At 42.9% G+C, this 16,078-nt stretch overlaps 1 protein-coding gene and 1 pseudogene across 6 annotated transcripts in view; one reads left to right on the forward strand and one right to left on the reverse strand.

The window, feature by feature from the left end:
* The window catches only part of ABLIM1 (actin binding LIM protein 1), a 329,208-nt gene that overhangs the window by 238,430 nt on the left and 74,700 nt on the right, over positions 1-16,078 (reverse strand). For 2 of the 6 annotated variants that reach the window (XM_059882059.1, XM_059882055.1), the window contains exon 1: positions 1-16,078. This exon is cut by the window's right edge and continues 21,610 nt beyond it. The exons of the other annotated variants lie outside the window; for them this stretch is intronic. In XM_059882059.1, coding sequence (XP_059738042.1) covers positions 1-34 — 34 coding nt within the window. In that variant the 5' untranslated portion in view covers positions 35-16,078. 6 annotated transcript variants of the gene reach the window in all.
* On the forward strand, positions 3,062-4,904 carry LOC101907302 (protein LSM14 homolog B-like; annotated as a pseudogene).

The following is a 16,078-nucleotide window of genomic DNA, read 5'->3' on the forward strand; positions in this document are numbered from 1 at the left end:
CTCGGTGGTCTTCAAGGATGTGATGAGGGTCCATGAGCTCAACGGGTTCCCAGGTCACGTGCACAAAGCTCTAAGGCTTCAGCTTTCCTTCCTGAGGTGGCTGACACACGGAAGCGCTGCATCCACTCCTCAAAGGGGAGGCCTGGGCCCTGGTTCTCCTTCCATGAGTCTGTGGGCTGAGCTGGACTCCAGGGAGGGTGTGCCACCCCGAGGGTGTGTCACAGCAGCTCAGGAAGAATGAGGAGTTTCCTGGAGTCTAGCTCCTTCCTCCAGCACAGAGTCCTCATCTCCTGACCCTCCCCACTCTGTCTCCTGTGCTAATTCTAAAGACCACTCCAAACAGCACATCAGTTCACTGACATCACAGCTGCAGAACACCATCCTTGTTGCAAAGACACTATTAAAACATGCCCGAAACGTTCCACGGGTTTTCCGCTGCTCTGAATCCAGATTTATATCTCTGTGATTGCACAATAACTCAAACACAGGAGACAAAGAAAGAAAAGGATCGATTTTCCCAAGCCTTCTGCCTCTTCTTTTCACTTAATGAATTATCATCTCACCAGATGGGCTTTTAGTACTTTTTTTTTTGTACTAGGATTTAACAAAAATACTCCAACTTGGGGAGGCTCATTTTACTATCAGCCTGGTTGTTCATCATGGCTTTGGATGTTGTTCCCAGACAAAATGCTGGTCTGAGGCCAGTCATGGACTTTGAGTCCTTTTGTATTAGGTAAAGGCTGTCTGAAAACAATGGCCCCATCCGGTAAGGTTCAGGAAAGAGGCATTTTTTTCCTTTAGTAATCAGTAATGCCCTGATGCAGGGCTGGATTACCCACCACCCACAGTCCAATTTTTTTCCCAGTTATTTTTGAACACCAAGGCTTTTGCAAATTAGAAATGTTATGAAGACTGTTTAAATGGGAAAAGATACTTAGGACAAATATCCCCAGCATCAGATGCATTTATAGGCTAAGATGTAGAAGGAAACTAGCATAACTGTTTTAAACGTGAGAGCAGATCATGTGATTCCTGCAAGAGACACAAACTCCAGCACCCATTCTGAAACAGTAATTTAACATAAGGCACATAATTTACCCAATGAAATGGAAAGACTACGTGATCACATTGTTTAAATATAAAGCTTGATTAATTCAACATTCTCAGCTTACTTTCTTCTCCGTCTAGGTGGGTTTTTTGATTTGTTTTGAAATGGCTTTGGGCCATACTCTGGGGTCACCCCACCCTCCCTTCCTTGAGTCCAGGCCACTGCCTGGAACTCTGTACCCCTGATAACATCCTCCTGACTTGGCCAAAGCACCAGGCGCCAGGCAAAAGATCACAACTGGACCACTCGTTGATAAAATGCTTGGCTTTTGCAGAGCTGTCATATGTTAGCTGCTGCCAAAAGGCCAGTTGCATTTATTGAAATCTTCTGATTACGCCTAATGCCCAACATGCTCATGACTGATTTCAGAGTTTAGCCCTAATGCTTTTGTGTTAGTGTCTCAGGATTGTTACCATAAGGATAGAACATAAGTCTTTTATAGTTGCATTTTTTTTCTCATTAGTTTTCATTTCAATTCTAATGAAAGCTAGATTTTCCTATTTCTTTGAAATCTCATATTATAATCCCTAACTGATTTTAAATGAAAGGGAGGAGAAGAAGCCATGTGTAGTGTTGTAGCACTTTTCTGAGGCTAAAACAGGATTCTAGCTACTTGCCTGGGTTCCCTGCCTTTTATAAGGCAGGACAGCCCCAAGAGGGGGTGGGACATGATTCAACATGGAAACTTTGACTTTTTGAAGAGTTAGCTAATAAAGTAGTTCCTTCCTGTTCGTGGGCCTCCAAATTTGACTTCTGTTAGCTGAACCAGAGATACTCTGGCAGTTTATCAGAATGCAGACACCTATTGCTTAAAAACTGTTTACACAACTGTCTTCCAATTAAAAGGCAATGGTACACTTACATTGTCATTCTAAAATCAGAGACACTGCTGTGTGTTCTTTACCTTACATAACTCAGTCACCTGAGGAAACTGCAGCAGAAATCTTTCCCAAAAGATGCTCTTCAGAAGTCTTCCCAGGAAACCAAAATTAACCAATAAAAAAATTACATATTCACCTATATTTGAGAAATGCTTCATTAAGCATTGTTCAACATGGAGCTTCTCAGAGACCTTGATAAGCATGTGTGCCTTGTAACTCTTTGAGAGAAAAATAAAGTAAGGTGCATTTTCTAAATTTATTCGATGAGAGAATGCCCAACCCCAACACAAAGATTAACTGACCACAAAACTGAGTTTGGAAACTGCACTAACGAAGTAGAGGGCTAGCAAGGAATGTAGAGATCAGAGAGCAATCTTAGAGCCAGAGGAATTCAGGAACTTGCCAAGGCCACACAGAATATACAAGGAGGAGAATTCTGACCAGCAACATTCAGTCCTGTTATCTAGGTGGCTACCACAGGCCTCAGTGCCTGGTTCTGTTTGCAAGTCAAGTCTGGTCCCCAGTGATGCTATGCTTGGAACATAGATACTGCGTGTTCCTAGGCAAACAACACATCTTAAGGCAAATTATGTTAAAAGACCGGGCCTAGGAGATGCCGCCTACCATAATACAATTTAACGACAGAGCTGAGAGTAAAAAATAGCAGATATCAATAACAAAACACCCACAGGGCCCTGGCCTCATCTTTTAAACTGAGCAGAAGAGACAGAAACTTGAAGCAAATTTAATTCCCTAAGAAGAATGATTCTATTGGGAAAGATGGAAACTAAATTTCTCAAAAGGTCATATTCAATAAGGAAGAAGACCCCCCTAGACCCTAATGAGAAAAGCACAGGAAGGAAAAAAGTTAAGACTGATTTGTCTTTTCCCTTGAACTTGTGTTCCAATGTTATCTGATTATACGCCGGGATAATTGCCCCAACCCAAGCTCAGCCACTGACTCCGTGAGAAAGAACAATGTCAAGAACTAAAAGAGGCCCCCTGGTCCCCAGGCAGGCCCTCGGGTGGCAGTAAGGCGGCACCAATGGCCGCGAGGAGAGGGTGACGAGGCCACCGCGTGAAGGCGAGTGGGCTGGGCCTGGCTGGGCAACCGCCGCCATGAGCAGCTCCTCAGGCACCCTGAACCTGGGCAGCAAGATCAGCGTCATCTCCAAGGCGCAGATCCGCTACGAGGGCATCCTCTACACCATCAACCGGGACAACGCCACCGTGGAGCTTGCCAAAGTGAGGTCCTTTGGTACTGAAGACCGTCCCACAGATAGGCCTTCCACCCCCCTAGAGAGGAGATTTATGAGTACATCATCTTCTGGGGAAGTGATGTCAAAGATATTACTGTGTGTGAACCTCCAAAAGCTCAGCACACGCTCCCTCAGGATCCTGCTGTCCTTCAATCTTCCCTGGGCTTGGTTTGGGCTCATCCTTCCAGCCACAGGTGCCTTACAGCCCCTTCTGAGGCATGCCACCCTACAGCCAGCTGGTGGCTAGCTCCCTGCTTAGCCAGCAGTATGCCGGCCTCCTTGGGTTTCCATCTGTCTCAGTCAGCAAGAGCCCCATGGTGGAGCAGACCATCCAGACTGGATCTCTTGATAACTTGAACTCCAAGAAGCTGTTACCTGGCTAGGGCACCATGGGCATGCAGCTCAACAGGTGCCCAGCCCCACCCGCAGCAAGGCCGCCACCAATGTAGCTCAGAGGCAGCTGTGCAAACTCAACGGCAGGTGAATGACAGAGAAAAGAAGACCTCAGAGGAGGCGCTCAGGGAACAGATGAACAAGAAACAGCTCTGGAGGGCAAAGCTGTCCAACTAACATCAAGGAAAACACTATCAAGTTTGAAGGCAACTTTGATTTTGAGAGGGCAGATGCCTTCAGCCGAGAAGAGCTGGACAAGGAATTTAAGAAGAAACTGAATTTTCAAGATGACAAAGATGAGAAAGGGGAAGAGAAGGACCTGGACATGGTGACCCAGAGTGAAGAGGCCCCTGCTGAGGAGGACCACTTGGGACCCTGGTGCTACTACAAGTCCAAGTCCTTTGACAACATCTCCTCTGAACTCAAGACCAGTTCCAGGCGGACGACGTGGGCTGAGAAGAGGAAGCTCAACACGGAGACCTTCGGGGTGTCAGGGAGGTTCCTCCGAGGCTGTAGTTTCTGGGGTGGATTTCGAGGGGGCAGGGGCAACGGTGCAACCCACCATAACCCAACTTCCCACAGAGCTGGAACTGGCAGGGTGTATGGAGGTGGCTGAAGTTTCTTGCTGAAGAGGCACCGGTGCCAGGCCGTGTCTACAAGGACGATGGAGAATGCTGCACTTACTGGGGGAGACATGGTCACTTCATTTACCGAGTTTGGAAAGTCCATGCTACCACTTACGTTTTGAACTGAACTTGGATGTGGTCCGAGTTAGAACCTCTTGTTTGGGGAAGTGTACATGGGAAACCGCTTTGAGGTATTCTAACCTATTTTTCCTTTTCAGCTGTGCACAGCCTAATTCTAAGGTTTTGGTGTCCTGCAGAAGGGTTCTAGAGTGAAAGTGTGATCCTCACTTTGTGACCTTTCTTGGACAGCTTTGACTTTGAAGGCGGAACCAAATTTCATTTGGCAAATGCAAAAAAAAAGAACTAAAAGAACTTGCAGTTCACCACCCCTTAAACAGAAAGCAATCTGATGGTGGCTTCATCCGGATTGGTGTGGTCTTTATGGCATACAATGATCTCTGTGCTACTCGAGCCAGTTTCTGCCGATGATTTCCAAGTGGATCCCATGTCATTATTTTTGTGACTGGAAATGAAGTTTTATAGACTTTACTAAGATAATAACAATGCCTATAACATATGGATGTGATGTATCTCAGCTTCATAAACTGCAAATAGAACAGCCTTATAATAATTCACAGCTCACATTTACATGGGGCTCACTCTCTGCATGTATTGAACAAAGAATCATTGATTTCTAATAACCCTCTGGGGCAGGTACCATTACCATCTCCATCAGAAAGATGAGGCAGCTGCAACAGAGAGAAGTTAAAGAAATTGCCCAAGGTCATTCCACTAAAAAGCGGTGCAGCTGGGACCTGGACACAAGCAGTCTGAGTCAGAGACCATGGCCAGGATGCTAAAACTCCCTCAAGAATATTAAACAGTTCAGGCAAATCAACGAATCAGAGAAGGTGTCAAGGCCATCTCCATGCCTGAGACAATGGTAGGGATAATCCAAAACATAAATTTAGCAGTATAAAAAGTAAGAATACATCGAAGTCTGCTACTGCTTTTTGCAAAAAGCCTAAATACTGAAGACTATATGGGAGATTGATTTCAGAAGCATCATTTTTCTGAATCACATGATGTTTTCATGAGATTCTCCACTATTCGTCTCCTTCACAGAGACCTAGTCAGTGGCTAGTACCTGTCTCTGCAAAGGCTGCAGTGAAGGGACCACCATCATGGCAAACTGCTCCCCCAACCTCACGCCCACCGTGTACAACAGTGTTCCCTGCTCATACTGGAGTTGCCATCTGACACTTACTTTAGACCCCACTTCTTCTTAACTTTTTGTTTTGTATTAGGTTATAGCCAGTTAATAACACTGTAACAGTTGTAGGTGAACAGTGCAGGCATTCAGCCATCAGATCAGATCAGATCAGTCGCTCAGTCGTGTCCGACTCTGCGTATATATAAATCCATTCTCCCCCAGAGTCCCCTCTCATCTAGGCTGCCACATAGCATTGAGCAGAGTTTCATGTACTATAAGTAGATCCTTGTTGGTTATCCGTTTTTACATGTCCATCCCAAACTCCTTAACTACCCCTTTCCCCCATCCTTCCGTCCAGCAGCCATAAGTTCATTTAAGTCTGTGATAGACCCAACTCCTTTCTTGTTCTGGCCCTACTGTAACTCACCAGTGATCCTAGGCCAATCACCAAACTAACTTCTAAATCTGTTCAATGGGCAAATAATACCTGCTCTATCTACATCAGAAGAGTTAACAGATAACAGGGCCACCCCAAATTTCTTTTTCTTTTTTTTCTTTCTTCTTTTTCTTCCTTCCTTCATTTTTTTCTTTCTTTTCCTTTCCTCTTTTTTTGGCCAATACTTGTCAAAAAGGACTTTAAGTGAAATTTCAATAAACTGGACTCCCCACATCAAACAATAAGCTGGATAGAAATAGGGTAGCTGGTACATGGGAATCCATCACCTGAATTTAAGGTTATCCTCATCGCTGCCGGATGCTGACCCTTAATATTTGCCACCAGCACCCCAAAACTGGACTAATATTTTTCAAGCAGTTATTCTATCCCAGGGACTAAGACAAGCATTCTTAATATAACAGCCTTAATAGGTAAGTGGTTGAAGAAGGGTATTATCAACCTTTCTTTAACATATGCAAAGCCTAGAGAGAAAGCAATTTTTCTCAAAGTTGCAGCTAGTGGTCAGGGGAACAGGGACTAGAACTCAGGTCCACCTGTTCATTACTGTGTTACAGTGAGGTGTGATCAAGAGGCTAAACCGCAATATCCTTGAGCCTTCTCCACATCACTCTGTGTGCAATTAAGCAGTATCAACGCTGTTATTTGTGTGAACCTTTTCAAATAAAGAGGAACTAATTCAAAGCAGAATGTGCTTAGTGGTTGTCATCAGACACCTCCTACATCGCCTTTTCCGCAGCCAAGAAGCGCACAGCCGTGGATTTGCTATTTCCCTCCTCTCGCGCTTTTGTCTTTCATCTGCCCTCATTCTCAGTCTCACCCAGCCTACCGGGCTAGGCTAGAGGGGATTAAAAAATATTCCTTACTCTCTGCCAAAATACTAGGCATCTCTCTTTCCTGGCTCATTTGACACAGACTGCAGGAACTGGGGGGTTCCAGTCTTTCTGTACCTTTGCAAAAGTTGCAATGATACAGTCTAAGATGAAAAAAAAAAATTACTACAGAAGGAGGAAATTCTACTTTTGTCTCATTATAGGAGCACCAAACATTAAGTTAAATCATGATTGACCATAGTCTGGATTTTTATAATTTTCACATTAATTATCATTTGTCTCACAAGTGACGTATGACCATTGTGATGGCAAAACATTCCACTTGCAGCTTCACCCCTAGAGAAAGAAGGCTATTTATTGACTGTGCTATACACAGCAGGCTACATTTTATATGGGATTTTTTGTTGCGAGAGGGCAGGAAAATGGATAAACACCTAGAATACTTGCCCTGGAGATGTTACCACACCATTCTGTATCACCTGCATCTTTCAGGGTGTACCACTAGCAACCAGTTTGAAAGCTGTATTCTCTTTGGAAACTTTATTCAAAGTTAGCGAGAAGAGAATATGCCACATTTTAATGAGAATGAGAATACTATTTCAAACCACTGTCTCTGATTCAAATCTCCAGCATAATTTGGGAAACTGTAAATTCAACTTAACATTCTGTACTATACTGTCTAGTTAACAATTCACTGACAGTAAAACATTCATATCTAATCTTTAAGGAAAGGGATCATTTATTTATGGTCTCATGGAAGCCAATAATTCCAAAGACTTTTCTATTGACTTTTTTTTTTAAGATTTTTTTTTGATGGAGACTATTTTTAAAGTCTTTATTGAATTTTTTACTGTTTTATGCTTCTGTTTTATGTTTTAGTGTTTTGGCCAAGAGTCATGTGGGATCATAGCTCCCTGACCAGGGATTGAATCCACACTCCCTGTATTGAAAGGCAAAGTCTTAACCATTGGGCCACCAGGGAAGTCCTCCCATTGACATTTGAAAATCTTAATGGTTTGTTTCTGCCCACTTTCAATTTTTATCTCTTCTAAAATCATTTGTTTACTTGGCAAAGGGAGTCGGACTAGTCTGTAACTACATACATCACACCTCTATGCTGCTGCTGCTGCTAAGTCGCTTCAGTCGTGTCCGACTCTGTGCGACCCCATAGACGGCAGCCCACCAGGCTCCCCCGTCCCTGGGATTCTCCAGGCAAGAACACTGGAGTGGGCTGCCATTTCCTTCTCCAATGCAGGAAAGTGAAAAGTGAAAGTGAAGTCACTCAGTCGTGTCCAACTCTTTGCGACCCCATGGACTGCAGCCTACCAGGCTCCTCCAGCCATGGGATTCTCCAGGCAAGAGTACTAGAGTGGGGTGCCTCTACAAACCTAGTCAAAAATCAAAAGCCAAAAGAAAACAAAAATCTTTCTACTCTGTTCCAAATAAAAGAGGATAAGTCTAGTTTAAGGTATGTTTAATGACAGAGCAAAAAACTAAAACAAAACAACATGCATTTAAATCTTTCAAAATAACACTGAGGATGCCTACTTAAACCTTTTTAGGTTTCCTAATAACCAGCCACTTCCACTTTAAGAATGAGATGGCTGATGGCGTCACCAGTGCAATGGACATGAACTTGGGCAAACTTTGGCAGATGGTAACTTTCCTTGGAAGGAAAATTATGACCAACCTAGATAGCATATTCAAAAGTAGAGACATTACTTTGCCAACAAAGGTTCATCTAGTCAAGGCTATGGTTTTTCCTGTGGTCATGAATGGATGTGAGAGTTGGACTGTGAAGAAAGCTGAGCACCGAAGAATTGATGCTTTTGAACTGTGGTGTTGGAGAAGACTCTTGAGAGTCCCTTGGACTGCAAGGAGATCCAACCAGTCCATTCTGAAGGAGATTAGCCCTGGGATTTCTTTGGAAGGAATGATGCTAAAGCTGAAACTCCAGTACTTTGGCCACCTCATGCTAAGAGTTGACTCATTGGAAAAGACTCTGATACTGGGAGGGATTGGGGGCAAGAGGAGAAGGGGACGACAGAGGATGAGATGGCTAGATGGCATCACTGACTCGATGGAGGTGAGTCTGAGTGAACTCCGAGAGTTGGTGATGGACAGGGAGGCCTGGCGTGCTGCGATTCATGGGGTCGCAAAGATTCGGACATGACTGAGTGACTGATCTGATCTGATCTGGTCTGAAGGGATAGAGGCCTGGCGTGCTGTAGTCCATGGGGTCGTAAAGAGTTGGACATGACTAGGAGACTGCACAATAACACAATAATCAACCACTGGGTTCAAAGACAAAATTGCCTTTAGCAGTCAAATGCTTCTCCCCAATGGTAGCCTTCTGATACTCCAAGCCCTATTCCCCTGAGAACTCAGGCACAGACTGTATGGAAGCTAGAGGGAGCCTTCAGATCATCATTAGTCCAGTTGTTTTCAAGTTCATACACAGAAAATTGAGGCTTCTTGGGGACTGATGAGGGATTAGAAAAAATATGACTGACTCTGGCTCTGCCCCAACTTCCACCAGAGAAATTTCAGCTCATCTAATTTATTTCCTGGGCTTCCAGACAAACTTTTGTTTGAAAGAGGATTTCATAGCTAAAAACATATGCTTTTAAAAATTCCCATTGTGTCCATTTCTTTCATGTTAGAAAGGAGGTAAATAAAGACCACGAAAATCTATGACTGATCCCAGGTTGCAGAATAAGTGACTGGCCCAGCCAGGGTTACAGCCAACCATGGGCTCTGAGTCACGTTCTCCAGAGTAAGCACTGTCCCCAGATTGCAGAGGACACAGCTCCTAACAGACACTGTCCTCATTCAGGAACGCGCCCGGGTCTGTCTGTTACCACTCTTCTGGGAACTGCCCGCAGTTCTAGGCGCAGGCTCACAGATGAAGTAGTGATCTTACTCTTGTTCTCAACATTTTAAAAATACTAAATTGAGAGGCCAGGGACAGGAAAGCAGCCAGAGCCCTGCTAATTTAAGATGAAAAATAAAACCTTTCTGAAGTTGAGTGCAAATCCATAGAAAACAATGTTTGCTTGATAAAATTTGAATTTACCCTCAAATTAGCAAGGAAGCAGGATCCATCCGTCTTGCTGTGATCTTCATTCTTAAAATCTTGTTACTTAGCCAGCCACAGCTGAGCTCACTGCGTGGGGTTTGGCCCCAGGGCCGCTCTAGTACTCATCAGGATAACAGCCTATGCAGTCAGCCTGGGAGTGCATCCTGGATAAATATCGCAGTCACCGGCTCCAGGAAGGTGGGCTCCACTTTTTGTAAAATGTGACGAAACCACAGTGTGAGCAACAAAAACTGATAAATTAGACTGAACTATTCCAGCTATCCCTAGAGCCTCTGATTTACAAAGAATCCTTCAAATAACATTACATTACATCTTTTATCACTCAGTCGTGTCTGACTCTTTTTGAGCCCACGGACTATAGCCTGCCATGGGCTTCTCAGTCCATGGAATTCTCCAGACAAGGATACTGGAGTGGGTTGCCATTCCCTTCTCCAGTATTTAAATAGACTCCTAAAATAATCCCAGTTGCCATGCACTAGGTAAGTATCGAAACAAATTATCTTACCTATATGTACCCCAGCTTTCTCACCTATAAAATGGAGATAATTAAAGCACCTACCCTATGAGGTGTCGTAAGAATTTCAGTAAACAGTTCCTGGTGTATATAGTAACCTCTACATAAACATTAGTCACTGTCATTGTTGTTACTCTTATTTTGTTTAAAAAAAAAAAATTAAGTGTTAGCAAGGCCAGGGATGGGAAAGAGGAGCCCTGCCAATTTAAGATTAAAAATGAGATTGTTCTGAAGTTTAATGTAAAGCAATAGAAAGTAATGATTGGTTGATAAAAGAATTGGAATTGGAATTGACAGATTGGGGTGATAGTTCCACTGCTTTTCTGCTCAAACCCGACCTGGAGTGGCAGCTTCGCTATTACCTGGGAACTGGTTAGAAATGCAGAATCTATCTCAACGTCCAACTCTGCTCCCGCTTACTGGATTAGAATCTGTCTTCTAACAAGATCTCTAGGGAATTTATGTGCATGTTAAAGTTAGAGAAATGCTACTTTATGGCACATACTAAGGTTTTAGCACTTGTAGGTTAAAGGAATAAGACCTCATTCTGTAGTTATATCTCCACTTGAAAAGTGAAAGTGTTAGTTGCTCAGTTATGTCCAACTCTTTTGCAACCCCACTGACTGTAGCCTACCAGGCTCCTCTTGTCCATGGCATTCTCCAGGCAAGAATACCAGAGTAGGTAGCCATTCCTTTTCCAGGAGATCTTCTCAACCCAGGGATCGGACCCAGGTCTCCCATATTGCAGGCAGGTTCTTTAATGAATGAGCCACCAGGGAAGCCCATACCTTCTCTTAAATCCTATACCTCCCATGTTAGACGCTTTCAACCAACCTAAGTCTTAAGGTAGATGCTCCTTTCACTAGCCATAATAATAATATGTCAGGAGCGCATCAGAGCAGCGAAATCACCTCTTGTTAGTAAAGTCATCATCAAGTCATCATCAGTGGCTAACATGTATTGAGCTCTTAAAATATGCAAGGATTAACCCAAGGTGGTTTCTGAATGTTCTCAGTGAACACTCACAATACTCTTTCAAGTATTACTGTGCCCATTTTATAGATGAGGAAACTGAGGTTCAAAGAGGCTACATCACTTTCTCTTATCTTAAAGATAAGACCTTATCTTAAAGGTCTTTCTGAAATTTACTCTCTTTCTCAAAATTGATGCCTAGAACATCATAATCAAGTGAAATGGGGAGTTGTAATTATCTCTCTTTTTAGGTAAAGAAAACTGAGACACAGAGAGAGTGAATGAATGATGTAAAGTCCACAGCCTGAAACTTAGGTCAGAACGAGGTCCATCAGGATTCTAGTTTTTCAGATTAAAGAATTCTGCTAAAAGGTTTCCATACATGAAGCTCTGTACAGTCGAACCAAGGAACTTCCAGTTTTAATATCTGAAGTCAAGGTCTTACTGGGGCGTCAGCCTCTTTGGCAAACCAGCACATCCAGATTTGTATTGCTGCGGCTTGTGTCAACTAAGCCCTTATCAGCACATCTCAGCTAACATCTTACACAGTGTTATTCTTGCACACCTGTGAAACTCTCCTAATTACAGTCTCTCTGATTTCTTTCACCAGCTCTCCGTCCAAGTTTGATATCCAAAGAATTCAGAATTCAGCAAGACTAGTCAAAACCATTCTTAGACAGCAGTCGTGTCATAAAGTCAAATACACAGGTTCAGAATCGAGTGATCAGGACCACTTATCCAGGCCCCAGTGAATGCTTGCTTCCTCTGGCCCTGAGGGCAACAGGGAAAGAATCAGGATATATTGACTAAACATTCTGTATTAGTTTCTGAAAGCTGTCACAAAAAAAATACCAGACTAGGGTGACTTCAACAGAGACTTCTTTTCCCATGGTTCTGGAGGCTGGAAGTTCAAGCTCAAGGTGCTGGCAGGCTTGGCTTTTGAGGCCTCTCTCCTTGGCCTGCAGACAGACACCTTCTTACTGTGCCCCCACAGGGTTAGCTGTGTGTGTGCATATCTTGCGTGTGTCTTTCTCTCTTCCTCTGTGTCCCAATGTCCTCTTCTTATAAGGACACCAGTCATATTAGATGAGGGCCCACCTTAACAACCTCATTTTAATTTAATGACATCTTTTCTTTTTTTTGCTGCACTGGTCTTTGTTGCTTTGTGAAGGCTCTCTCATTGAACTGACTCATTGGAAAAGACCCTAATGCTGGGAAAGATTGAAGGCAGGAGAAGGGGATGACAGAGGATGAGATGGTTTGATGGCATCACTGACTCAGTGGATGTGAGTTTGAGCAAGCTCCAGGAGATACTGAAGGACAGGGAAGCCTGGTGTGCTGCAGTCCATGGGATTGCAACGAGTTGGACATGACTTAGCCACTGAACTGAACTGAACTGAGGGCTCTCTCTAGTTGCAGCGAGCGAGCAGGGTTGCCTCCCTAGTTGTAGTACATGGGATTCTCATTGCGGTGCCTTCTCTTACTATAGCTCCCAGCTTCTAGAGCACAGGCTTCAGTAGTCGTGCACCGGCTTAGCTGCCCCACGGCATGTGAGACCTTCCAGGACCACGAATTGAACCTGTGTCCCCTATATTGGCAGGAGGATTTCTAACCAGTAGACACCAGAGAAGTCCCTAATGACATCTTCAAAGGCCCTATCTCCAAATTCACTTACATTCTGAGGTCCTGTGGGGGTGGAGGTAGAGCATCACAGTGTGAGTATGGGGAGAACACAATTCAGTTCACAGCTGATCATGAATAGATCTTTTCCTCCACTGACACTAAGCCCTAGAGCCGGGCTGAGGCCTTCTCATCCAGTTTGGGTTCAGTAAGAAGCAAGAATCTGCAATAATCTGAATCTCTCACACCTGTGACCCAGACCACTCTGGAGGGAGACTGAAGAGGAGGGATTTCCAGACGAGACCTTTTCTTTTCAGTCTGCGCAGCCTAGGTTCTTCCCTGCCCCCACTAACCACGAGTTCAGGTGGGGTCACTCTGAGGTGGCTTTTTAACAAAATTTAAATGGTACTTCTAAAACCAGCCTGAGTTAGGGACATGAACAATGACTACAGTACTAAAAAGTTGGAACTGGAAAGAACTGGAATCTGGCCGCCTGCGAGGCCTCTTGTGCCCAGAGGCACATGCTCCTGAGCAGTGAGGTGCTGAGCCCTGGGAGCTGGCACTGGACTTCCCAGACAGCTGTCCTGTGCAGCAGGACCGCCCGGAGGCGAGAGCCAGCCCCGGCCAGCCCACTCAGCCCCCCCGAGGCAGCACAGGAAATGTCAGAGAGTGGGAGGGAGGGAGGGAGGGAGGGCAGCACAGAGCCAACACGTCAGGAGGTGAGGGCTTCACACAGGGTGTGTGCGAACGCTCCAAACAACGCATCAGAATTAAGTTCCTGGGCGTCTAAACCAGGATACCCTAGGAACAGAACAAGACTGAAAGTGAGAGTGCCATTTGCTATGAAAATGAAAACCCACACATCGTCAGTCTAATAAACCTCATTAATGTAGACTGCCCTAATTTTCAATTTTAGTAATTCAGCTATTCCTGACATCATTAATTTTTAAACGTAGATCTGAAAACCTTTCCATGTTGATATAAAATTCCATACTCTTTCTAGGGGTTTTAAAAGGTTGTTTTGCCATTTCATTTGGTATATGATACGGACTTGAAAGTAACCGTTATGTTAGATCAGTGTATTACTAAATGTATTGAAGACTATAATGTAGAGATCTCTTGCACAGAGGCAATGCAGAATATGAAACTAGAGAAGAAAATGACACCAGCAAGAAAACACAGGGAAAAATTAATTCCCAAATAGATATTTCCTTATTAATCCTCTATTAATTTATTAATACCTATGAAGAAACAACAAAGAATCACTAGACATTTGAGGAAAATGCACAACACAAAATAGCACCAAGATGAAAATATAACCACATGATTCTAGAGAATATAAATAATTCATACAACATACGAGGACCTAAATAAAAATTCAAATTCAATTCATATCCTCTGAGGGATTTGAGAACACACTGTATCCATGAAATAAAAGTGGGAAAAGATTAAAGGAGCAATTGGAAAAAAAGAGAGTTTGGGGAAATTAAAAATGATTGTGACAATAGAAAGAAATTTAATAGGCGGGCGAAGAGAAAACTTTCAGATTTCCAAGAACATAGAACAATATATAAAAGAGATTGAAAATATGAAAGAAGAATTAAGAGAGATGAAGGATGCCCAGTATTCATTTAATAGAAATCTCAGAAAGATAATACAGACAAGAGGGGAAAAAATAATACAAAAAAACTCCCCAGACCCAAAGAAAGACACAGGTCTTCATATTGCATGGGCAAACCAGGTTCTGAAAAGGATGAAGAAGACAAATAGCAAGACATATCTCGCTAGAATTTCAAACCTCTGAAGATATAAACAAGATCCTTAGAGCTATCAGAGTCCAAATCAGGTTACCAAGAAAGGATAAGGACTCAAGCTGCCATCAGACTTGGCAGACATTCTGAATTTCAGAAGACAGAGGAACAAAACCTTTAAAGTTTTTGGGGAAACATGGCTTTGAATCTGCACATGTATACCAGGTCAATCAAGCACCTGGGCAAAATAAGCATTTTCAGATATGCAAGGATCCCATTTACCTCCCATGCATCCTAACTGAAAAAAAGTTTGACTCCAAAGGAAAAATTTATCCTCAAACAAAAAACTATAGGTTTCAAGAAAATGTAGAATACGTTTAAGAATGAAATGATGGTGGTGTTGGTAGGCCAGGGGAGGGCAATGGAATCCCACAATGACAGCTTTGCAATAGATCTAGAAATATGGTTAGAACATGGTCAGGAGTCCAAAAAAATCTCCAAGAAAGTAAATCTCATTCAACAAGTTAGTGTAAGCAAGAAAATGGGGAATTTTAGTGATGATATTCACTTTGCTTAGCAAGAATAAAACAGAATTAAGAGTAAAAGCTTTGTATAAATTAAACATCTGCATAAAAAATCATGGTGCAACTAAAGTAACATAATTTTGAGCAAAAAAAAGGATTATGGAAAAAGAGCCTTTGCTGATGCTTGAACATCCTCTTAGAGCAAAACAGAATTGGTGCCCCAAAGAATTCCTCCTCTACAGGTCCAATCACATACCTGCTTTGCAGTGAAGAATATTTACATAATTTCAATGTTATAGATGCTTTCTATTGGTTTTTCAGAATTCAAAATCAGAGGGATGGTATGGGGAGGGAGGAGGGAGGAGGGTTCAGGATGGGGAACACATGTATACCTGTGGTGGATTCATTTTGATATTTGGCAAAACTAATACAATTATGTAAAGTTTAAAAATAAAATAAAATTAATTAAAAAAAAATCAACCTATAATAAACAGGAAAGCCTGAAAGTTAGAAGGTTTACAATATTATAAACCTTGACAATGTAAAAGTAAGGTATAGAGGAGAGTAGTGAGAAGGCAGAAAAAAGTGGGTAAGAAGAAAAGTCAGGTGAAGGACTGGGAATTTCCTCCTTTCCCATCATAAGGAGTCAGGAGATAGTGTCTAAACTCAGATAAAATATAGCAGTATATAATTTAGAGTTATAAAGACAATCAACAGTAGAATTAAAACTGATAAAACTCTAGAAGTGAGTAATAAGGTTCCTAGTTTAAGAGACATTGTTGAAAGAAATGCAAATGCTAACATATTACTTCCAATTATGCTTCCCTGGT

This window comes from Bos taurus, chromosome 26 (assembly GCF_002263795.3).
Source record: "Bos taurus isolate L1 Dominette 01449 registration number 42190680 breed Hereford chromosome 26, ARS-UCD2.0, whole genome shotgun sequence".
NCBI classification, from domain to species: Eukaryota; Metazoa; Chordata; class Mammalia; order Artiodactyla; family Bovidae; genus Bos; species Bos taurus.